The sequence below is a fragment of the Nicotiana tabacum genome, chromosome 17, assembly GCF_000715075.1.
Source record: "Nicotiana tabacum cultivar K326 chromosome 17, ASM71507v2, whole genome shotgun sequence".
NCBI lineage: Eukaryota > Viridiplantae > Streptophyta > Magnoliopsida > Solanales > Solanaceae > Nicotiana > Nicotiana tabacum.
Window position 1 is genome coordinate 48,684,593 of NC_134096.1, and position 26,574 is coordinate 48,711,166.

Below are 26,574 nucleotides of genomic sequence, written 5' to 3' on the forward strand. Positions count from 1 at the left end.
TCATCTTCACGGCGGAAGTTGGGGACGGGTTCCCTAATGTAAGGTTGATGTCGATCTCTGCCTGATTGCGGTACCGGAGGGTCTCTCCTCGTGTTGTTTCTGTGTTCCTTCCGGGGTTCAGATTGTACTGAGGTGAGTCATCGGGTTGGCCCATTGAGGTCTTCGTCATCTGCCCTGACCTCGACACAGTAAGCATTGTGGATCTCGTCCCAAGTAGCCGACAGGTACTTCATCAATCGGCTTAGTAGCTTTCTGGTCGCCTTTGAGACTTCTCTGTTCAGCCCATTTTGAAAGGCTGCCACGGCTATTCCTTCAGACACGTTTGGTAAAGTCATCCTCACCCTGTTGAATCGTTCTATAAACTCCCTTAGTCCTTTTTCTGGGGATTGTCTGATGGCGAAGATATCATTCACTTTCGTTTCGTCTTTCTTGGTTCCAATATGTTCTGTCACGAACTTGTCTGCCATCTCTTCGAATATTTCTATGGAGTAGGCTGGAAGCTGCGAATACCATGTCAACACTCCTCCTGTGAGGGTCTCATTGAAATTTTCCAATAAGATGGAGGACACATGCTCTTTGGTGAACTCGTTGCCTTTTACGGCGGTGACATACTAGTTACATGGTCTTCGGGATCAGTCGTAGATTCGTAGGTATGGGCATCTTGAAAGTTTTTGGTATGGTATGAGGAGTCGCTTCCTCCCTGTATGGCTGTTTCACGAACCTATCGACGTCTCTTTTTGGTAACAATTTAGGGGCACCTGATATCTTGTCTACCCGTTCCTGGTGCTCCTTCATTTGTTCCTTGAGCACCTTGTTCTCATTTTCCATTTCCTCCATTATCTTTAATACGGCGACGGTTGTCACTTGCATTGTCAACCATTGTATGAGCGTTACCTGAAGTAGGAGGGTTTGGTCGGTCGTCTCGTTCATTCATGTGTTGTGCTACATGGGTTCTTGTGGTTTCCATAGTCGTGCATGGGGCTTGTTTGCTCATTACGCTGACTAGAGTGTCGGTTAGCAAAGCTTCGAGGAGATTTTTCATAGCGGGTGGTGCCGTCTCTCCCGCGGACGTGGAAGCCCTTTTTTCCAGTCGGTTTTGGTTGTGCTGCAGAAGGTATAAGCGACTTCCCTAATCTAGGGGATGTCGTGGGGGTCACCTCGTCATCTTGGGTGTCATATACTCCGTCGATGGCACTCATAAGATTGAGCGGGATGTTGTCTGTAGCTTTTGTTCCGTTTCCTTGGTTACCTGCCATGGAATCCTTGTATATACAGAGAGAAAGGATAACTCAAAGGCACGTTAGGTTAACAAGTCACAAATGTTGTAGATCTAGATGAATACTAAAAGTTTGACTGAGAAATCCCCATAGACGGCGCTAAACTGTATGACCTAAGATTTAGATCTAGATTTTTATACAATTAGATTTATAGGAAAAAGGGGTTAATGTAAGTCAATATTAACGTCCAAGTAGCAGATCTAATATTTTCAGGAGGAGTATTAAACGTGTGTTGTTAGATAAGAATGTCCTAGAGCAATAATGGCTTAAGAACGTGGAAGATAGCAATAAATGACAATAAATGACATTTAAGTAATAAATGGAACAAGGTTCACCCGACAAGAGTGAAATTTTCCACTGAGCTTTCTGACAATGATGGATGATGATAAGTAATTGAATAATTCGATTCTTATTGGATCAAGAGAGAAAGATAGTGGAAAAGAAGTATAACAACAAACTTTGTATGTATTCAATAAAGAGAGAATCTTCATAGAGAATATCAATGTTGTTCTTTACAAAAATATTCGATCCCCTTTATAGAATTACATCTATTCCTATTTATAAGGATACATGAGCCACAAAACCCTAAATAGTACAACAGAGAAGCATATTTGCCAGGATATTCTCTAGAGAATCTAAATCATTAAACTAGCCGTTCTTGTACACTGAGGACAAATGTTCGTCCTCATCTTCTATTGAGCCACCTCGACGACGATTTGTCTTCTTTATATGATCTCGACCTTTTGATATGTCGTAATGCCAAGACATTGCAGCCTTCGAAGGCTCTTATATCCGTTGATCAAGTCAAGCGCATGACATGAAGTTTTTTGCCCATACAATTATAAGTTCAGTTGTTACTAAGAGCTATGAGTATCCTATCCCATAACTTGAAATCTAACTTTAGTTCTTAAGGCGTGATTTGACGATAATTATTTGTTGCCCAAGTTCTTAAAGCAGAATAAGAAAATCATGGTCCGTAAATACTCATCAACAAAGACTCACTGTTGGAGGAAGAAATATTTTGGTAGTTTCCTTAAGACTTCAGAGCTGTCAACCTAATAAGATGTTATAAATATTTTTAAGTCATGGTGGAAAGAAAATTATGATGAATACTCGGTGCAATTCGACATGATAGAAAAAACAAAGAGAGAAGCCAAAAAACAAAATCAGAAAAGGTAGAATATAATAAGCATACGATAATGATACTAAAAGAATTGGAACTCAATATAGAAATGAATATATGGATGTTGGTGATTTTTATGTCTATCACTTCTCGAGTTCAACAAGTAACTACGAAGGAGATGACTAGTTTGTGAGGAAGAAGTGCACTCAATAAAAGGGGCTTAACGGGCTATGAGTTATGAGACTTTTTTTTAAAAAGGGTCATTCTTTTTAATCTGGTGACTTTCCATTAGGTGGAGGTTATTTTTAAAAAGTTTGGTTAACGGTAAGGGTAGATGTGGTCCGATAGTATAACGGAGGATAGATGTAAACAATATAACAAAGTAAAGGGGTATATTTGGCCATTTTCCCTTATACACAAGACCATAGGAACACTCTTTATCCAACACAATACCCTCTCGTTTGTTAAAAGAATCCAGTACCAATCAGATATACATTTTTTTAGTAAGTAATATCCAGGAACTGTTTACAGGCATCAAATACTCCTAAATCTACCTGCTGATGTACAACATAAACAGATATGAATGAGAATACAATATATCACAGCTATACATGCACCATGTTTGTGTTGCCATAGACCCGGGAGCATGAGCTCGGTATCCTTGCATTGGGGGCGTATGCTAATCTTCTTTGTATCATTCCAATTTAATCGTACTTTCTCAAAGAGACTATGAACTTTCCTAAAGAATCAGGTGGTCAACACATCTGGGATAGTAGGGGAAGGATTTCCTAATATTTTACCACCAACATCTGGGAAACATTCATATTCAGGTAATGGACCAACTTTGCCATCAGCATCCACTTGTATGGGATACTTCAGAAGATGTCCTTGCAATTCAGTAAAATTTTCAGCAGTATATCTCTTCCAGTTATCTTCAGCAACCTCATTCACCCTCTTTACACATTCTAATGCTTCTGGTACTTTGAAACTATCTTCTAACATTCCAAGGTGCTCTGCCCACAGAGACATTCTATATCCATAGACCTGGAGATTGAGACAAGATGAAAAATAAATGATTCACTTAAACATCAGAGTTTTAATCAACTTCTTCTCAGAACTGGATTTATAAATGAAAACGTAGCATATTCTTTTGAATTTGCATGTGATTTTACAAATATTACATATCCACTTAAGCAACTTGATAAACGGTGTTGATATTTGGATTGAATCATAAGTCTCATAATGTATAATAGAAAAGGCGTGATGAAGTTCGATAAAAGGCTTTTTGTGGAAGACTTTTAAGTTAGGATAATTGTTGAGTTAAGCAACAAAATAAAAGTTACAGCTGAGAGCCAAGAGAAATCACTATAATTCAACCCTGTTAATAGAGATAAAGCAACTGAAATGGATTTGAAGTTGGAATTTTTAGGTAGCAACCGTGTCAACAAAGATCTTTTTTTTGTTCTTCTAATCTTCTTCCTTTTCTTAAAAAAAAAACAGAGTAGTTATTAAATATAAATATAAATTGATAGAGGAGGTAGATTTAGCTTTGTGAACACAGACAAAGCCACTAATTTCAGATAACATATTAAGATAATTAAACTTAAACTCTTTGGGTCCCTTCCCATGTCTGTAATCTCATCCAAAGACAACTTTTCTAAGTCTGTAACTTCAAATGATAAATTAAAATAAAGATCTTGGCAAGGGAAAACAATCAAACATTCAAACCTGTCCTCGTGGATGCTGCTGCTTCTTTGCCCAAGAGTGATGTGGTTGATAGGCACCCATAGCTATCTCGGTGTCTTTCGATCCGGCTAAAGATCGTTGATTTATGTTGGCAGAACCCAGTATAACATATTCATCATCCACTATCATTCCTTTGGCATGCACGTATATCATGAAACGTTGAAATTTATATGAATCCGAGACCTGGTTGCATGGAAAAGTTTAAAAAACACGCCTTAACAAAATTTTGCCAGTTTCATCGAATCGAGACAGCATCAAAATAATTCATGAAACACGATAACCAAATAGATGTTGCATTTCCCAGATGCTTATTATGTGAAATGGAGGCTGAAGATTTGAAATTGTAAAATTACTAGACAATTATGAAACCGGATTTTGACCACCTTTGAGCTGACGTGGACTGCGTGAAGGACAACTAGGGAACTACTTCAACACTTGAAGAGAAGAGGAACGAATGCTCTAACTTATAAAATAAGTCCTTCATGGATTCTTTGGCCCATATAGCCAAAATTTCAAGGCAAAATTATAACTGTACTAAGTGTCAAATTCAAATGTATCTTTTCGTTAGCTTCTTGGTTTAGGATTGCCCAACGATTCATGAAGTTCAGTTCCTTACATGAATAGCAAGGAAATTGAGGTTTTGCACGTCACGTTTTGTACAGCTCTCAGCTCCATTTTAGCATTTAGTAACTTAGTTTTAAGAAAAACAATTCCTCTAGAAGCCCCATGATAGTGAACTTATCTCAAGAAATAGGTCACAAAGCACCGTTTGGGCCTAATATTCGCTGCCCATAACAAAAAGACTAATATCAATGCATGTACGGTATCTAAGTGCAAAACGTTGAAACATACTATTACCAAAAAGGGACAGAAAAAAAATACTCCCAAGGGTATGGCAAGGGTAGCTCTATCGGAGGAATAACAGGAAGACTTAGAAGGAGAAGCAAAAGCGTGGGAGTACGTACAAGGTACAGCACTTTTTCCAATTGTTCAAAGAGTAGGGAAATTCTTTATTCATTTTAACAATTATGTGACAACTCCATTGAACAACCTTGAAGAGATTGAAACAAGTAAAGCATACTATGGACAGTAGCAGTAATGGATAGTGTAGATGATGTATTCTGATTTAAGTGCATGCATTTGGGGAAAATAGAGAGAGCAAGTGGATAGATACTAAACAAAGTGACATGAAAGGAAGGTAGATTAAGAAATGTGACGCCATGTGTGAAGAAGACATTTATCCATTCTCTACATATTCCCTTATTTGGACATACTAAGGGCTAAAAGTATAATATAGCTCAGATTAGAAGTGATAAGATTCAGACAAACACCAGCTAGCAGACAAGGTATATTTATGAGTGGAGATCACAAACTTGTTAATCTAACAATGACCTTTCACTTAACTGTTAGTGCATGTAGTGTTTATGTGCACACTTGGACATTACCTTATCAGCATCATTAGCGAATTGACCATTCGCCTCACGATTTCCAAGGCAGTAAAAATTTAAATAATCTAATGGATGTGAGTCTACAAGCTGCATTGACTTGAGCTCCCTTGCAATAACTTGATACATCATCTGCATTGTCTGGCTCTGTTGAAAGCATACACAAATTTCAGTAAAGTGCATCTGATTATTATTCTTAGATTCTTGCATCAGATCACATTTTGATAGCATAAAATACTAAATAATCAAATCTGACATAGAGTAATAAGAACAAGCTAGAGACACCATGAAAATATTTTAGGGATAAGTTAGCGTTCATTATCAAAGTTCTCCTCTCATTCATTCTGCCAGGTTCCTCAAATACACAAACCATTTTTCCACCAACATCCTTTATAAAAATCTGATTTCGTTGTGTTTTGTGTCCCTACATATTAAAGAAATAAAATACCAATTTATGAGGAATGAGAATGTTTATAATAGGAAGCTACTTCCATTCCCATTTATGTTAATCTACAGAATAACTAATGCAATTATGATATTCAGATAAAAGTACCGTAATAGCTGGCATCGCTATTATTCTAGAAATGCCCTTGATGTTTGCCGCTGAAGGTGCCCAGTGTCACATTATTAATGTTATATGAAACTACGTTTATGAAATCCAAAATACAAATCATGATGATTCAGGAAACAGATTACCTGCCAGTATAGAATTTCTTGCACAGTAACTGACTTGGGATCCCCCTCGGGCCACATGGGCAAAACAACGTATACACAAAAGCGTTCTCTGGCTCTAATTTTACTTGCAATTTTCAGTGCCAACTCCATGGGTACCAGATGATCAGCTCCTGAACAAAATTGATAAATGAACATGAATTGGAATTGGGCAAGGAAGAAGATGAATGCTTCCAGGTGGTTTATTTAAGTAGAACAAAAGCAAGAATTTGTCTGAGCTCAATTATAACTGGATTATCCTAGAAAACTGGCGAGTAAGTTCTATAAAATATTGCTTTCAGGAAGAAATGTAACACTTTCAAGAGTTTGCTTAAAGGAAACACATGAAGATAATAATTAGAGAACAATTGGAATTTCAGATTTTTACTTTACCCATCTTAAAACCTTTGGCATACGTTTTCTAGGATTTGGATGTGGTAAAATATTGAACCTGGTAGAGTCTACCTATTAGTCAAATGCATTAAAAATGGAGATGTAAATTTTGGATCATCTATTTCATGAGGAAGTTGTGAATATAAAAGCACATTTCTATGTTGGGAATCATAACCTTTTGATTCTTTGGTGATAACATAGTGTCATGTCTTGTATATTTCTGTTCGATAATATAGCAAGAAAATATAATACCTGCATCTTTGTACGACGGCCAAGCATATGATGACCCAAGAAAATACTGATTTTCAATATATATGTAATGTTGAGCAGATCTTATCGCCTGGATGTATGCTGATTCAATGCTTTTGTCTACTACCAGATCTTTTGAGCTGATAAGGTTCTGCCAAAGACATAATGAACAGAAATTGTGAATAGTGAAAAGTGTTCCATATACAGTACAGCTACTTCCGCGGAACTTTGAAAGGATTATGACAAAAAAGCTATGGTATCTGTACCTGTGCCTTAGCAACATCAATACTCTTGGGAAAACCTTGCACTGAACCTGAATCAATGGAACGAAAGATCTGCAATATAAGAAATGAGGAAGAGCGTTAAAAGGGATTTAACAAATTCTGTTGAACATCTCCGGATGACAAGAAAAATCTACCTGTACGTGCCAATTATCGTGGCGATCTTCCCCAGATACATATAGTTTTGGATCATCTGCTGGAATCTCAGTCCCTTCTTTGAAAACAGCAAAAGCAGGGCTGAGTATCCATGAGATACGCTCAATTTTTAACATTGCATCGTCATTCCAACGGGACATTGTTTTCTTAAAAAAAGCGAACTCCCTCCACTTTGTTGCTCTCCTCCATCGCTGAGCAAAGTTTATAAGCACATCATATGCAGCAGGTCCATCAACTCTGCAGTGCAAATCATGCCATGGCTCCCTCGGGGCCTTGGTCCCTGGCTAGTAAATGTGGTACAAATAAATGAAAATTATCAAAACATAATCAACTAGAAAGCCATGATCAAAAGAAATAAAGAAATAGAAGGAAATTTCAATGTAGAAAAGACATAAAATCACGTAAACATGTGGCTGGAAATAATTATATGATACACTGCAGAGTTTCACCATCCATGGTTTAAATCAAACATAACAACCCTTATTCGAAGTAACTTGGGGACTTTTAGATAACCTTTTTCACGACTGACAATTGAATGTTCAATGTACTAAATCATCAGGGCCGGCCCAACAGTAAAGCCACTAAAGCAAAGGCTTTAGGCCCCAAATTTTGAGGGCTCCAAATTTTTCTTTTATTTTTCTACTCGTATTTGTATTGAGATCCCGACTAATCTAAATTTGTACCGCGTAATACCTAGTAAAAGAGAGAACACGTTTTAACAGGATTTTTTTTAACCACATGACTCGAACCCAGTATATTTAATTAAGGTAAGTTGGATCAAATACATCTCACAACAATCTTTAGAGGTAGAGTCTAAATATATTGGGTATGTTAAAATAAAAAATAAAATATTTTATAAAAATTCAAGATAACTTTTAATTTAGTAGTGATGTAACTGTTTGAGCAAAATATACAGAAAGAGAATCACTCCCCTAAACCCTTGTCGCAAATATAAAACTTTTCATTATTTAAATTTTCCGAGTGACATCATTAGTGAGATATCTATATGAATTTGGTTTTATTATCTAAGATCAACAATATCTTAGGAGAGACTAAATTATTTATAAAAGAAACTATTAACAACTGATGTTAGGCCAAAATTTTATACTTTTAGCACATTACTCGCCCTATATTTTGTTGGTTTAAGTAAGTTATTGTGCGACAATTGCGTTAAATTATGTTGTTCTATGTGTAGGAACATCGGAATGAATCATCGATGTTATGATAAATTTGTTTTCCTTCTGAAAGGCCCCAAATTAAAAATTGGCTTTAGGCCACCAATCTTCTTGGGCCGCCCCTGTAAATCATAATCCTTGGATTGTAAATGAATATTACTCAAACATTGAACTTCCATAAAAGTACTTGAGAGATTTAAGTCTAATACACTAGAAAAAGTTCTTATCTCACCATTTATGCATTAAATTAATTTATTTTGCTTATAATTCTTGTTTATTATATTTTCAAACCTATTTTAGTACTAAGATTTATTTTCAATAAAAGTATCATCTGAAAGTAACAAATTTGACATAGTAATAATTGCATGTTTTATATTAGGTGTTTCTGTTTAAATTAAGGCAGATGACAAATACTATACAACAAACAGTCTATAATGTACAAGTTCCAAATTAATTTGCATCAACATCGAAGCGAATAAATGATAACGATATTAAAAGAACAAAATAGGAAAGTACAAGTTTTTACCGGAATAAGGGATATAAGTGTCAGTTCAGATATAAGTTTTTATCCTTTTTGTTGGCAAGCCACCTAGTCTCTATTAGCATTAGCATCTTTTTTCTTTCCCTTCATCAAAGTGTGAGCACTTTCCCATAATAGATGGCAAAACAATTGCAAGAGACTGACAGCTAAAAAGATTAGAGAACAGTATCTTGTAGGTAAAATCTTCATTTTGCAGAAAAAGTTAAGGTCTCCAAATAGTTCCGACACTTCAAATAATAAGCAGAGAGACATTATTCTTGTGGTATTTCAGAATAAAATTAAATTATAGATTTGTTTTCAAACTGACCGTGTTCCCTACATAGAGAATCATGATCAAACCAGAATGCTTGTATCTACATACATATATAGAAATTATATCTGAAATCTTCACCCAAAAGAATGATAAGTAACTAAAACGATGCCCAAAGGAATGGTTGTTTCAGGCATAAAACATAGCTCCTAATGCTTTACTAGAACTTAATTTTTCTAACTACATTTCCCCACTTGGCATCTGAAATAAACAAACACTTTTAGATTGCTAATCCTGTTGGGAAACAGAGTTAAAGCTAGTGAAATTAACAAGGCAGGAACCTCTTCATGCGTCAACTCCAGCAAGGAAACAGACTCTAAACTTCGGGAACAGAAGCAAATTTAATTTAAGCAACATAGCGAGCTTAGCAAACTCTTGAGTAAAACTTTTCCAGCAGTTACAGAAGTTGCGCACATGCTTTTAAGCCCAAACTAATCAAACAGGGTTCAGAACTTGAATACTTTGAACTACAGGTTGCCCTTTGCTTGTTGAATTTTTAGTCATGTGGCAATAACAACTGCTAAAATATCTACAAGCAGATTTTCTAAAAGCATTAACAGATGGGTTAAACTTCATATGCTGGAAACAGACTTTTCGATATTTTATAAGGTATATAGCTTCCCCAACTTGCTTGGTATTGAGGCGTTGTAGTAGTTGTTGTTGTATAAGGTATATAAACTAACACAACCATCGAAATCATTCTTTTCACATGATTTGGTCTCTATTAGTTATCATACTCAATCTGCTGCAATAACCCGTGTAGTCCAACTAGCATAAAGTATACTAGACTTTTCCCCAACTAACCAATAAGAACCACACCTAATGATAGTTTACAGGTATTAAAATTATCAAAAAAATATTTGGAACAACAAACTACTCACAGGAAATTGAGGCTGATGAAAATCATCTTTGAAAACAGTATCAAGATCACGGAATAAGCGATGTTCAGGTGTATCATAGCGACCATCACAGAGATCAAGACCTCCTAAGAAGGCTGTAATTTTTCTATTATTGCCAGGAGCCTGTGTATCTACAAGAATGCACTTCTGGTGATGCGTGAACATGGTTCCAACAACCTGGAAGCAACAATTAAATGTGCAAACCATCAACAAAGGGGAGATAAAGGCCAAAAAGTGAGGAAGTGGTTTTAATTCAAAGCAAAAATAGATTTCTAATAGGGAATATTCATGCTATCAATGACATTTGATATGCACAGCAACTAAGATCATCTTTTCCTGCTAAACCTTTTTACCTCTTCTTTCATTTCTCTAGCAAACTGATGAGAACACTTATAAGAGAGTTACCTGTTGCTTCATAATGCTGAGCTTACTACTAGCATAACGTGATGACAGAACACAAATCACAGAGGAATGCTTAAAGAACTTCTTGGTCTCCTCATCGTGAGTTCCCATTACTCCTGCCTGCAACCAATGCCATCTCAAATTATTGTAAGGGGGGGTTTAAAACAAGAAGTACAACTGATGGCATGCACCATCTTAGAAAAAAAACAACAGGGGACTGAGGCATGCACCATCTTAGAAAGTAAAGACAAAAACAATTGGTTAAACGACGAAAGAGATTATACTGTACATTGAGCTCAGGTTGGACAAATAACAGATGTAGTTCAGTTCATATCTAAAATTGCGTAGAAAGATTTCTATTCACAAATTGGGAATAACTATGTCCTTATACTAGCTGAAACCTTTTTCCAAAAACTGACCATGCATGACTTGAGGAGACAAGGCTAAGTTGCATTCAAAATGCTAATGAGCGGTATGCAAAAAACATAGCCATTGGAGATTTTAAGCAAAGATATACATAGATTTCGAAATAAAATAACAGCAACTAGCAAAACTTAAATAAGACTAGCATGGTCAGTGGAGTTTAAGCAAGGAATGAAGAATATCAGCAACTAGCAAAAGTCAAGCTAGATTATAATTGCCAAGAAAGACATAAAAAGAAAAGATAGTCACGTGCAACCACTATCTTAACACCTTCTTTAATAAACAAGAACATAATAAAGTATGCATTAATGCCACATTAGAATATGCTTTATCAAAAGAAACCACATTATAATTTAACAAAGGAATCAGAATAGTATTCAACAATACATACCGTGTTAATAAAGAACTTATCATGCGAAGTTTTATCATCCCAAACTAACAGCAGAACTCTTACACCTTCTTGAGACTTGTATTTAAGCAATTCACCAAGTGTCAGATCACCGCCACGTGGCAATGGCCTTGTGGGTTCTCTAATTAACTTAATCTTATGATAAACAGACCAACCAACAATGTAAATCAAGTGATGAGCCTCAGAAATTGCATAGCATATATCTTCCCAACATTTGTTGTGCTCAAAATTTGTTCCTTTTTCCAATTTAATATCTGGGAACTTCACATTATTGCTTACGTGTGCATCTTGATATAGTTTTACTGAACTTCCTTTTCTTAATGGAAAATATGTATTTCTCACACCTAAATGCTGAGGATCAGAAGCAAGGCCACGTGTGTATAATGAGTTTGTATCATAAGGGAAAAATTTCATGTGGACCTTAAGGGCTGAATTAGGCTTTGGAGGTTTACCGGAAGGCCCAATAATGGGAAACCAACCGGAGATGACGTCACCGGCGGCGATATTTTCTACTGGAATTTTCACTTTACCCATAATTTCGGCCCCGAACAAGTCATCATCTTTGACCCGAAACTCCAAGTAGTCCATTGGATGGGCCAATGGGATCCGAAAATGCTCGTCCCAAACCGGGTACTGGGAGTTGGGTATGACCCGAGTACGGGCTAATGCGGTTTGTGGAGCTGAAACGGTGACGTATGGGTCACTCGTGATGATTTTCCGGTGCTGATTTTTCTTATCCGATGGTGACGTAGGGCTGCCGTCGTCGGTGGAATCAGGTGGTTTACGGCAGATGCCACCGAGAGTGAAGCAGCGGCGAAGACGGGCAGAGGTAATGTCCATGTTGGGTAAATGACGGGCTTGGATAATGTGGAGTTCCAAATCTCCATGTAATATGAGCTTTTTAGGTTCGGACATTGCGATAGAATTTGCCAATCCGTTTGGATAGCAGAATACAATTTATAGCATAAAGATCATGTTAGTAGGAGTGAAAAGATTGGGAGAAGAAAAGAGATATTCTTAGAATTTGGTTTTGTGGAGAAGTATAGGATAGTGGCACGTTTGGTAAAGTGATATATAGTGACTGTTTGCTGAGATTCTACGTCTCCGATCGAGCTACCATGCACGGAGGGTTGGTCTTGCGTATTTGTACTCTAAACAGTGTTTTAAACATTGTACTACATATATTGATATATTATAATTATTCTGATGAAAACAAGTTTCCTCCTAATACATTATACTTAGTTGTTAATTAGGTATAATTTGGATTGAGACATGTTTAGGAACACTTGGAAGTAAAAACCTGCATCAGTAATTAATAGAGTACATATTCATAATTTAAGTTATAATTAATTAAGTGAATTCATACAAAACATCACAATGGAGATCGACAGATTCATAATTTAAGTTAGTGAAATGGAGTACTACATAATATCATGTGATGATTATTTCATGGTAGGTGAACTTAATTTGACGACGAAAAATCTATACAAGATTAAAGTCTAACCAAAAAAGTAAGGCAATGTGCAAAGGTTCACGTGATTGGGTGACTAGACGAGAAATTAAAGGTGTACGAAATGTAGCAACATGCCTGCGAATACAACGTTAGCACTTAGCAGTGAATGATTGCTGGTCCTCTTTCCGTTACAATGAAACATTTCTCATGATTTCAACGTGGTAATACAACATCGAGTTTTACTTTACAGCTTGTTTGGACGGTTGTTACACATCGTATCATTTGGATAGATTGTTTGCCGTTGTTTCATGATGTCATGCACCGGCAATACGAAAAATAAATTTGTAATAATATTTAAAAAAATTATGATAGGGGTAAATTTATTATATAAAAAGGTAGGGTAAATGATAAAATAAAATTATTTAATAGTAGTGAAAGGTGAGATGAGAGAAAAAGACAAGATAATGACGCAACCACACCAAATCGGTCGTTACATAAAGTGACACATTTCGTCGTTATGTAACGACATATTTAACGATACGATATAATAAAATTTAAGTAACAACCAAAACAAACATCGTATTTAAAGTAACAATATGATACAATACAATATGCAACGACCATCCAAACAAGTTGTAGATGAAACCGATCACATAACCTACACACTAGCTCCACCCAAGCGGGTTCAATATGTGAAAAAGTAAATTACAAAGAACTCAACAAAATTAATAAAAATTAAAATACATTATTAAGATCATTTAGGATTAAAACGATGTATTAAGCCCGAAAATTTTCTTTGCAGAAATATATGATTTTAGGGTTGGTAAGGACGTCTTTGAAGGTACGTTCTTCTATTCTCATCACGCTCACTTGATGATTGTTCCGTTTCTATTTTTTTTTTTTTTTTTAAGAATTCTATTGTGAATGATTATATTTATGTGTATTAGCTGTGTAGCACTAAAAAGTGTAGTGGAGTTAGTAGTTAGTGGCAATTTGATAGTTAGACACTTAGCCTTTTTCTCTTTACCCTTTACTCCCGTGTATATACACACATTTTCACAGAAATGAATATAATATAGATTCATTTTCCCCAATTGCTCTCTCTTCTGGAACCTTCTCTCTAAAGCTCAGAGAGTTTCATCAATGGAGAAATCTAAGTCATTTTTGATTCCCGCTTTCGACAAATTCAAATTTACTCCTTGCCTTTGCTTTTAGAGGAAAGAGGTTATTCTTCGAATTATTTCAAAAAAAATTCCATAAGAGGAGCAATTTGAGACGATAAACTTGATTGAGACAATTTGAAAGATTGGAGAGTAAAATCTCTTTATTAAATTTTAAAACTGAATTATCAAATTAACATTCGAATTAAAACAATAATTGAATAAATATGTTTAAACTTAAAATTTAAATTGGCATCGCAAACAAAAATTAATATACACTCAAATTTAACTAACATCATGAAACTTTCGGTGTAATTAAACAGAAACTTAGATTAATTAGCAAAAAAAAAATTAAGTCACTAAGAATAATATATAAATACAAATTGATGGGAAGTTGAGAACAAAAGTAAATGAAATATAATTCTAATGGCTCAACATAAACTAATTAACTAAGAAAGCAGTCAATTCATTTACTGAAAGTCACCAATTGTAAAATATAATAATTCTAAATCAATAATAAAAATCTAATCACAAACTGTATATATGTAAATAAAATTAAAAAAAAAACTTTCCTAATCTTAAAAAAAAGAAAAGGATTCGCATTGTTACGTCTCAATGGGGAAAAAAAATAGTACTACATATATTGCCACGTGGTTTCCATCTCAGGATCCTTTAGAACATTTGAATCCATAAAGTGGGCGCTGGACACTTATTTTAAGTTTGAGCGAGTTCAAACTTTATTTATAACACAATATCTTTTGGAAAAAGATAAAATATACCTATATAAATAATATTATTTTTCGACGAAAGTACATGTTCATATGAACTCCCTTGACCTCGTATGGGTCCGCCCATGTTCATAGCCCAAAAAGGAAGGGGGGAAAAACAACAATTTGCCTCGTCTATGTTACTATGTAGATGATGAAAACGATTTCGATACCTAAACTATTACAGAGAAAAAATAAAAATTGGGTCGAGGTTGCAGCTATCCTTCACTTACGTGTTAGAGAGTTTTGATCGTACTAAAGATTATTCTCTGAAATCCCAAAAGGATTTTAAAAGTACAAAGCATACACATTAGATAAGTTTAATTGAATTCCAATGTTCAAAATAGATTGTGATAATTATAAAGTATTATGTGTTGTGATAATCAAAGTGGTGACATAATGATACTCCTATTAGTATTTTCATGCGATTGCTAAGAAAAAAAAGCATGAAATCAAAGGGTTATAAAACACCATTTACTCAATAATTACTTTTAAGCAAATTATCTCAAAGTGTAATTCATACCAAGCACCCAAACATAAATGCAAGTTAGCCACACAGTATAGAAGATTATTTTTGAGCTATGGACATCTTTTCTAAGTTTTGCAGCCGTACTACAAAACGGTATTATATATCCAGTACTCATTAATTCGATTAAAGTTTTACGTATTAATTGTTCAATTTTTCTAAGGTCGAACTTCAAAGTGAAATTATCTTTTAGAAACGACATTCAAAGATCTAAGAATTATGTAAAAATTGGTTATTTGCTTCATTTCAATAGTAGTATATTCTAAAAATAATACGGGAAGTCCTGCGTGAGTTTTTTTGTCCCAAATACATATTATCAAGTAAAAAGTGCTTTAATTATGGAGCATTATACTCCTTTAATGGGCTTACTCTCTCCACCAATTCTAATTAGGTTAATTTCAAATATTGAATAGTGAAACTCAAAAAAGGAAAAGAAAATTTAAACTTTAAGCATATATGTCACTCTTTGCTTAGAAAAACAATAATAAAAGCAACCATATATATCTCAAAAACCACATGACATTTTCGAAGCACTAGGTGCTATGCGAACAATTTGATGATTAGTCAAATACAAGGGGTAGAAATATTACTCATTCTAAGAAAGAATCAAGTGCTTTAATTATTTGAGAAAAACTTTGAAGGCAAAAGGTGTAGGGATCACATGAATATGCTCTTTTCAACACTCAAAATAAGTCTTGCAAGGAATCATTTAACTACCTTAATTCGAGGGGAAGGCACTGATTGCTTGGTCGCCTTGTCCAAGTTGATCAGTAATTTGTGCACAAATTAAAATGCAATACGAGAGCCAGAGTATCCGCGGCTTGAATCGTGGGGATTAAGGATAATTCATTTTTCTAATCGGTGTTTAGTATATACATTGAGGCTCGACTAAATTCGAATTCGTCAAAAAATTTCACCCATTGCGGATAAATCGCTCCTTAACAAAGATGACTATATAAATATTCAGTGCTTGAACTCGAGATTTTTGCTTAAGAAGGAAGGAGTACCAACTAGAATTCATTAAAATCAAAGTTATAATTACACTTAACCCGATCGTATGTTCTACGTTTATCTATTAGTATGTCACCCTATTTGGTAGTTGTTACTTTTTGGCAACGTGATCTTCCAAACTATACGAGACAAGAAACTTCACGGTTCTTTCAGCACATTCGTCTTTGGAGTGGGTAGTGTCCCGGAGTAAGAAAATCTTGGAGGACAGGACGTTTTGCTAGTATTTATATTTTATTAGGATTATATATATCCATACTTTTATGTACTGTGTACTTGATGTTAGGCCAAAATGCTATACTTTTAGTACATTACTCGCCTTACATGCTGTTAGTTTAGTGGTTAATTATATGACGTTTGAGCTAAATTATGTTGTTTTATGTGTAGGAGCATCGGAAGACAAAGCCGAGTGAAGGTTGCACAAAAAGAGGACGAAAATGCAAGAAAAGAGCATAAAAATGCCAAGTACCCAAATCGTGCTACAGACCAGGCTTCGCGAGGTCTATAGCTAGATTAACCGCGCTATAAGCCTGGCTTCGCAAGGTCTATAGCTTGGTAATTAACAGTCGCGGGTTAAAAGTCTCCAATCCGGATTTGGACTCAAGGACTTCAACCCTAACCTATAAATACTCCCTAAACATGTCTAAGAGAAGGAGAGGACGTTTTTAGAGCAAATTCGACCTAAGGAAGACATTTTTGGAGAGAGGATTCGACTTAAGGATGCAAGAACACGCTAGAGCAAGGCGAAGAATTCTTCTACGAGTTTTTCACTTCCTTCTTCCTATTTCCATTATTGGTTATAAATTCTAGTTTTGTACTTTTGCATACTATTATGAATAGCTAATTTGTTATCTAGAATTTTGATGGAACCTTTTGTATGATGAATTCTTATTACGTTTTTATGTAATTGAATCGTTGGATTTCTCTACTTGTTCAACTACGTGTTTATTACTTTTGTTTGAATGGCCATCAATTGACGGTGCCTATTTAGTGTGTATATTTCTCGAGAGAGAGTACACACTTAGGTAGTGTTGAACAACATCACTCCGAACATATGTGAAAGATCAATACAGAGGGTTTAAAGGCGGGATTAGATATAACGAAATATTGGTGTGATCGTAGTGAGCGGTGAGTTAGTGCCAGCTAGTGTAGTTCTAGAGAATATGTCTAGTAAATTATGGTAGTTGCTCGAGAGAGAATTATGACACCCGAAGTACACACGATCGGTAGAGAATACTTAGGCTAAATTATAGAAGACATAGTGGGAAGAATTTCGACAATTAGGAAAATCATAACTCTAGGCCTCTTTAATCTATTCTTCAACCCTTATTATCTTTATTTGTTAATCTACTAGTTTAATTTAATAGTTAATTAGATATAAGAATCTTAATATTTATAATTTAGGAATTGTTCGAGCTTGTCTTCTTAGTGATAGTCAACAGTTGTAGCTAAAACTTAGTTCTCTGTGGGTTTCGACTTCAGACTTTTAGATCAGACTATATTTGCAGCGACCGCTTATCCTTTTTAGGACTAGAGTTGGGCGTGATCAAATTTTGGCACCGTTGCCGGGGAACTAACGGTGTAGCTGTATGTATACATATTGCTAGGTTTCAAGTTTGAACTTTATTTTATTTTGTTTTGTTTTGTTTTGTTTTATTTTTTTATTTTTATTTTATTCTACTTGTTGATTTGAGAAACATGACATCTTGGAATTATGGGAGTTTAGGTGTTGGTAATTCTACTATTTATCCTCATATATATTGTGAAAAAAATCACCCGTTGATCCTCCTTATGCATATTGTGGAGGAAACCACCCATGGCAAAATTATCAAAATATTCCTGAGAGCGAGTTATGTGCACCAACTCAATCTTATGTGTGAAATATATGTGATGTTTGTGGTAGTCAAGATGGTCACTTTTATGATTGTGCTTATATTTCTTATCCTCCCCCAACCCCTTATTATGATGGTTCTACATTTTCATGTAAAGTTAATAGGAACAAAGAACCTAGGGAAGCTGACCTGAAGGAGATTAAAGATAAGTTGAAGTGCCTTGTGGAACAATATGATGAAAAATCACTGCAGATACAAAGGCAAGAGGCACTATTCACAATTTGGAGGCTCAAGGAAATAAACTAATTGAACCTTATAAAGGGCAACAAGCTTACATTTTGAATAGTAGCCAAGAAGAGCATGAATTGGCTGCAGAAATTGTCATTATAATGAAGGAATTAAGAGTAGAATATGACCAAACCAACCAACTAGAATTTGATGATGTCGATGTTGAAGAAGTGGTACTTGAGTCAATTGAAGACCTTACAGATACAAATTTAATATATTCTAGTTTGTGGCAAGAAGAGGAGGTCGATAACAAGTTGAATTTTCATTTTGAGCGCATTGGTCCTCATTCCAATCATTTTTCGACATTGTGTTCGGAATGAGGTATGGAAATTAATCTGTATGAACCAATGCAAGAGTCAAAGGAAGAGGTGGATGAGCCATATATTCTGATTTTCAAGGTCTTCTAGGCAAGGTGACACTCCTCGGTTGAAAGCCAAAAAGTGCATAAAGAATCACTTAATTTTTGACTCTCAACAATTTGTATCGCCCCAAGATCATGATCATTGAGCAGAATCAAAACCTGGGGTCCAATTCATAAGTTTAAAATGGAGGCAAAAAGTGATTCGCATCGTGCCGCGACGTTAAATCAAGCGTTGTTGGGAGGCAACCTAGATTTACTTTTTTAATTATTCTTTTTTTTATTATTGTATTATTCTTGTAGTGTTATTTTTTATTTCTCTAGGAGCATGGGAAGCAAGGACATTGGAAGAAAGCAAAATCAAGTGAGATGGTTAGAACTAAGTGTGGGTGCCCACACAAAGAACCAAGTATGGGAGAAGTGTGAGTACCCCATGAACTGCTAATGCTTCGGCCTTTGGCCTACTAGGGAGTTTCTTTTACCATCTTGTATTTAAAGGTATGCATTGGGGACAATGCACAATTTTAAGTGTGGGGTGAGGATATTGTCTAGGTGACTTTCTATCCTATTTTAGTTGTGTTAGTTTAATTGAATTTTTTATTTTATTTTAGAAAAATAGAAAAGATTGGACTTTTCCCGACGATGGATCTATTAGACAGTTTTCTTGAGGGTTTAAAGTCAAACAAAAAACACAAAAAGAAATTAAAAAATAGAAAATTCCAAAAATATTTCTTTTATTTTTGTAGGTAGTAATAATCCTCCGTAATTTTTCGTTGTGTCTCGGTTCTTTTCCATGGTATGTAGTTTGAATTGGGTCATAGTTTTTTATTTTTAGAGTAGAATAAGATTTAGGGGGAAAAAGAAGGAAGATGAGATTTCTAGGCGCCTTTTACTTGTTTGATAGTAGCATATTTAGGCTCTAGCATGTGTATTACCTTCTCTATAGTTTGAAATTGCTTATGATGCCTTATTGAGTTAGATAGCATGTCTATTGACGCCTATGTCTCATTTTCTTGGCTCGTGTTCACTTTGTGTTTAATGCTTAATATTTTATAGCTCAGTGAATACTTGTAATTGTTTGAGAACCAGAATGATACCGTCCTTATTGAGTCATGTGCCATGTGTGGTGAGAAATTGTATAGTCTGTGTCATTGCATTAGAGTCTAGAACTTTTCCGGCATGTGAGTTGAAGCAAAATTTTAGGTTTTGCTCGGTTTAAAAAATAATTTTAGGCTTTCTTTGATTTGTTTGAGCTTAATGCTTACCACAAATAAAAATTATTCCTAGTCAACCCTTTTGAGCCTATAAACTTTTATTTGGCAACCACATTACAAGTCTATACCCCTTTGTTCTTAATTGTAATTGTTTTTATCCTTTTACCTCTTAAAACACTTTGATTGTAAAATGAGCGCTAGAAGAAGTAAGAAACTTGGTTGGTTTTGAGTGGAACCAATGAAAGAAAGAAATGCGCACTTGTATTGTAAGGAATACACCACTAGCAGGAAGAAAAAAAAGTATTGTTGAAAAGAAAAAAAAATATTTAGCAAAAGAAAATAAGAATATCTTGTCTTTGATAGTGGATATGAATTAAAGTAGTGCTTAAAGAAAGAGAAAATATTTTCGGGGGTGATATTGTTTGTGAAAGTAAAGTTGTATTGAAGAAAAATGCGCTTAAAGTTAAGTTTGTGATGTGTTAAAGTGCTTAAGAGGGTTAGTCACTATTCCTAAATTTATCCTACCCATCCCATAGTCTACATTACAACTATGAAAAAGTCCTAATTGATTTTAGATTGAGCAAACCTACATTAGTAGAGGTTTACATAATGGGCAAGCCTATGGTACTTTGTGCAAGCATGTGACTTCTTTGTGAGAGTGAGGAATTTCATTGATATATGTGAGTCCTTAAAATATATTTGAGCATTTGATTCGAATGTGTGGAGTCAACTTACTCTTTTGTTCTTGTTGTGAGTGCACATGATTTCGCAAGGGATAGGTGATGTTATTAGATATCTCTATGATGCTAAGTGTTCAAGCCATGAATGCATTGTGATATTGAGTCGGTTTGTGAGGCTATGATTGTTATAAGCATGTTGTCTTGTTGTTGAATAAATTTCTGAAGTATGACATAGAGTAAAGGGAAGTGTTTGTTGAAGGCATATGCTAAAGTTTAATTATTTCTATCAACCATAGTCATAGGTATGGTGTGCTTCGGATGTGCTAAACGAAAATAAGATGCTCTAGGAATTGGTGGCTGACTCGAGGACGATCAACGTTTAAGTGTGGGGTACTGATGTTAGGCCAAAATGCTATACTTTTAGTACATTACTCGCCTTATATGTTGTTAGTTTAGTGGTTAATTGTGCGATGTTTGAGCTAAATTATGTTGTTTTATGTGTAGGAGCTTCGGAAGCCAAAGCCGAGTGAAGGTTGCACAAAAAGAGGACAAAAATACAAGAAAAGAGCATAAAATGCCAAGTACCCAAACCGTGCTACAGACCAGGCTTCGTGAGGTCTATAGCCAGCTTGATCGCACTACAGACCAGGCTTCACGAGGTCTATAGCCAGGTTGATCGCGCTACAGACCAGGCTTCACGAGGTCTATAACCAGGTTGACCACGCTATAAGCCTAGCTTTGCGAGGTCAATAACCCGGTAATTAGAAGTCGCGGGTTAAAAGTCTCCAACCCGGATTTGGACTTAAGGACTTCAACCCTAGCCTATAAATACTCCCTAAACATGTCTAAAAGAAGGTGAGGATGTTTTAGAGCAAATTCGACCTAAGGAAGACTTTTTTGGAGAGAGGATTCGACTTAAGGAGGCAAGAACACGCTAGGAGCAAGGCGAAGAATTCTTCTACGAGTTTTTAACTTCCTTCTTCCTATTCCCATTATTGGTTATGAATTCTAGTATTGTACTTTTGCATACTAGTATGAATAGCTAATTTGTTATCTAGGATTTTGATGGAACCTTTTGTATGATGACTTCTTATTACGTTTTTATGTAATTGAATCGTTGGATTTCTCTACTTGTTCAACTACGTGTTTATTGCTTTTGTTTGAATGGCCATAAATTGACGGTTCCTATTTAGTGTGTATATTTCTCGAGAGAGAGTACACATTTAGGTAGTGTTGAACAACATCACTCTGAACATATGTGAGAGATCAATACGGAGGGTTTAAAGGTGGGATTAGATATAATGAAACCTTGGTGCGATCGTAGTGAGCGGTGAGTTAGTGGCAGCTAGCGTAGTTCTAGAGAATATGTCTAGTAAATTATGGTAGTTGCACGAGAGAGAGAATTACGACACCCGAAGTACTCACGATCGGTAGAGAATACTTAGGCGAAATTATAGAAGACGTAGCGGGAAGGATTCCGACAATTGGGAAAATCATAACTCTAGACCTCCTTAATCTATTCTCCAACTCTTATTATCTTTAGTTGTTAATCAACTAGTTTAATTTATTAGTTAATTAGGTATAAGAATATTAATATTTATAACTTAGTAATTGTTCGAGCTTGCCTTCTTAGTGATAGTCAATAATTGTAGCTAAACCTTAGTTCTATGTGGGATTCGAATTCAGACTTTTAGACCGGATTATATTTGTAGTGACCGCTTATAACAACTAACTAACTATCTAACTATTCACTAAGTAGTTATAACTAACTATCTAACTAACTATACACTTAAAATGCATGGGACCCACAGTCCTCAACATCTTCTGTTATAATTTCGTCAGCTTTCAAGATTATGATGAGTGTTAATTGTTTGGTTGATCTCCACCATGGCAGTGACTTGGAGCTTAAAGTTATCGCATGAGTCCAGTTGAAGGTATAGTGTGATAGGGGTAGTGCCTATCTTGCGCGTCCTTTCTTCATCTTGCATCCTTTGACGGGAACCCATTCCCTTTTATATCTTAGTTTGATTGGGCACCCTAATTAAATTTGAGAATATTTAATAGATTTTTGAATCTTATGATTTTAATTAAAAAGTTTCGTATAATTTCTATTATATAGAAGAGGCAAGTGATGTCGGCCAAGGGCATAAATGTAATTTTGCTCTGCCATAATGTGTTGTGTTCCCTTCCACACACTAAAGTTGGTCTAGAACCATCTCTTCTATTCCAAGAGAGTAGAGAAGTACCCTTTTCAGATATTCATACTTTCAAGAATACTTTTATCTCTCTCCATTTTTTCTTCCGTCTCTTGCAATTTCATGTATGATTGTCTCTCAATCCTCTCTCTATTCTTCATTTTCTTTGCCTTTTCGACATTTCTTAATAATTTTTAATATAATGGATGAATTTTTGGTTGTTTTTGTTGTTCTATGGTGACATTATTATGTTTATATAGGGAGGGAAAAATAAAAATTTTGGGTTGAAAAATTTCATTTGTTGCTTTGATACGATTTCTCTTTCTATTTTTTTTAAGTCATGGTTTATTCGAAGCTCACTTCTAACTTTTCATTTTCGCCTAAGAAGCTGAAAATAGAGAAAATCAAACCAAAATGTTGTACCAAAGCATATTGTAAGTTCTCTTATTCAGAAGAAACTTAAGGAAAATAGAAAATCAAAATGCATTTCAGAATACCTATCAACAAAAATCATACTATCTTTTAGAGATGATCCCATGGACATGTGATCCTAAATCAGATTCAACATTCAAAACTTTTCTCAACTGTTACTTGTATTGTTGTTTAAGTGGAAGACAGATTCAACCACTCATGCCTCTCTCACTTATTTCTACTTCCATTCATTGGACATGTTCTTATACTTGCGATTTGCATTCTCATCACACACTGATGATAGTATGATGGTGTAACGACCCAACCGGTCATTTGACTGTTAGAACCCCGTTTCCCTAAATAAAACTCTTCGTATGTGCTTTTACTAATTTATGACTTGTGGGACGGTTGGTTCGGAATTTGGAAGTGTTCGAGTTGAAATCGGAACACTTAATTCTTTAGTTTGGCTTTAAAAGGCCAAGTTTGACTTCGGTCAACATTTTTAGAAAACGACCCAGGAATTGGGATTTAACGGTTCCAATAGGTTCGTATGATGATTTTGGAATTGGGCGTATAGTTGAATCGGGTTTTGGACAACCGGGAGCGTTTCAACGCTTAGTAGTGAAAATTTACTATTTAAAGGTTTAAGGTTCTTTAAATTTGGTTTAGAGTTGGTTTTGGAGTAATTAAAGTCCGTTTGGAATTCCTAGCATGGGAATAGTTCCATATGGTGATTTAAGGCTTGCACGTAAAATTTCGTGTCATTCCGAGTAATTTTAGTATGTTCCAGCGCGTTCGGAGTAAGTTTGAAGAATTTAAAATTTCTAAGTTGAATCAATTTGGTTTGGGGGTATGATTCTTAGTTTTGATGTTGTTTTACATATTCCGAGGGTTCGAGTGATTCCGTGTTATGATTTCAAACTTGTTGGTAAGTTCGGGCGGGGCCCCGGGGACCTCGGGTGTCAACCGGACGAGGCTCAGACCAATTTTTGAATTTGGAGCAACAACTGAAGTTTCCAGCTTCTGTTGCAATCGCACCTGCACTTGGGCAGTCGCAAGTGCGAGACGCACATGTGTGACATTTTTTTGCTCGCATAAGAGGAAAGGTGAGGGCATGCCACATGCCGCAGAAGCGAGGTTTTTGGGCGCACCTGCGAGCGCGCAGAAGCAGACAGTTCCGCAGGTGCGAGGGTTTGGGGGTGCAGATGCGGTCGCGCAGGTGCGATCCGTAGGGCGCATATGCAAAGCTTGGCCAGGAGAGGGAAACTCGCACCTGCGAGGCAATTTTCCGCAGGTGCGAAGCCGCAGGTGCTGCTAGCCCTCCTCATGTGCGAAATTACTGTTGGGCAGAACGTTTTAAAAGGACGAGTCTCAACCATTTTAGCCCGTAATTCCTCCATTTTTGGGCGATTTTGGAGCTTTTTGGGAGGGGATTCCAACTAGCAACTTGAAGGTAAGTTAGTTCTACACACTTTGAGTTAAATACATAGATTATGGGTGGATTATAACCGATAAATCTTGGAAATCAAGGGTTTAGATGAAAAACCTAATTTCTTTTATAAAAATGAGATTTTAGCCATGAAAATGGTTATGGAATTGGATGGAAATTGTATATTTTAGTTCTTGAGATTATGGGTAACGATTTCCTCCGAAAATATTCGGAATTCGGGCACGTTGGCCAGGGGTTAATTTTAGGAATATTACCATTTTGGATAGGGCAATTTATTTAATAGTCTAATTTTGAATTATTGAACATGTATTTATTATTTTATATAACTTTTGGATAGTTTCGGATTTTTCGAAATCGAATTGAGGTTTTGACGCGACATTTTGGTCGGGAAATAGACTTTGAGACAAGGTAAGTTTCTTGTCTAACCTTGTAAGAGGGAATTTATCCCATATGTGATTTTAAAATAATAATTATTTCTAATTGTGGGAGTTACGTACGTCCGAGGTGACGAGAGTCCATGCGTAGCTACTAATTATGCTATGTCTGGGTAGTTTAGGACTCAAATCATGAAATACTTGTAATAATTGCATCCTCTATTTAATTGAAATATTGGGATTATATTGTAAATTGTTAAGGGAAGTAGTAAAAGATTGAAATTTCATATACTTGATTTTTTGTATAAATTAATTAATTGTTAATAGAAATTATACATCTTTATGTGTTATAATTATAATAACTTCTCATTCCGGAGATTCATAAGAAAATGTCCTACTTTCTTGTGGAGCGGGCCGAATGCCTCAGCAGTATAGATGCATCTATGGATCGCGCCGCACGTCCCTCGGCAATGTACACAATACTCTGGATTGGGTCGTATGACCTCGGCAGAAATCGTGCCTAATAATAATAATTACACGATACCTTGATATTTTAATTGCAACTTGTGAAGCTAATTGATAAATTGGAAATTATTGAAATTTAAGGAATTAATTATTTCTATTGTTAAGAGAATTATTGTTGTTCACATAAATCATGCTTATTAAATATTTCTATTGTAATATTATTGACCCATAGTGAGTGTCAAAGTCGACCTCTCGTCACTACTTCTTCGAGATTAGGCTTGATACTTACTGGGTACACGTTGTTTACGTACTCATGCTATACTTGCTGCACTTTTTGTGCCGGACCTGAGACCAGTGCTATAGTTGTACTAGGCAACTGAGTCATCCTGCAGCAGCTAGTGCCTCTCCTTGTATTTTTATTTTGTCTATTTATTTCAGACAATATTTAGAAATTTTGTATAATCTACTAGATGCTCATACACTTCTGACACCAAGTCTTGGCACACACTAGTAGAATTTTTGGATTTAATTATTTTCATGGTTTTTAATTTACCAGATCTTTTCATATTGTCTTAATTCTTGCAAGTAAGAAGAGTTTAATTACATGGTTAATTTTTAAAGAATTGAATATGTGTTTAAATCACTAGTTGGCTTGCCTAGCCGTGGTGTTGGGCGCCATCACGACCTATAGGTAAAATTGGGTCGTGATAACATGGTATCAAAACAATAGGTTCGCGTAGGTCTCACAATTTATGAGCAGGTCTAATAGAGTCTTGCGGATCGGTATGGAGACGCCTGCACTTATCTGCCAGAGGCTATAGGGTGTTAGGAAACTACCTTTCTTCATCTTCCA

At 35.6% G+C, this 26,574-nt stretch overlaps 1 protein-coding gene across 1 annotated transcript; it reads right to left on the bottom strand.

Annotated features, from left to right (window-relative positions):
* Positions 1-2,860: 2,860 nt before the first annotated feature.
* LOC107802388 (phospholipase D delta) lies at positions 2,861-12,693 on the bottom strand. The gene is made up of 10 exons (XM_016625871.2): positions 11,523-12,693; positions 10,712-10,828; positions 10,289-10,483; positions 7,363-7,665; positions 7,211-7,279; positions 6,948-7,095; positions 6,288-6,436; positions 5,592-5,738; positions 4,129-4,329; positions 2,861-3,444 (listed from the first exon to the last, which is right to left on the bottom strand). Exons 1-10 carry the CDS (start codon positions 12,453-12,455, stop codon positions 3,148-3,150), a joined length of 2,559 nt encoding a protein of 852 aa, XP_016481357.2. The 5' UTR covers positions 12,456-12,693; the 3' UTR covers positions 2,861-3,147.
* Between the last annotated feature and the right edge of the window lie 13,881 nt (positions 12,694-26,574).

Excerpts from the sequence above, each read along its gene's own strand:
- LOC107802388 (XM_016625871.2), bottom strand. The coding sequence starts at position 12,455 with ATGTCCGAACCTAAAAAGCTCATATTACATGGAGATTTGGAACTCCAC. Across the intron at positions 10,829-11,522 it reads ATAAGTTCTTTATTAACACG|GCAGGAGTAATGGGAACTCA; the intron begins GTATGTATTGTT and ends CATTGGTTGCAG. Across the intron at positions 5,739-6,287 it reads AAGAAATTCTATACTGGCAG|AGCCAGACAATGCAGATGAT; the intron begins GTAATCTGTTTC and ends TGCTTTCAACAG.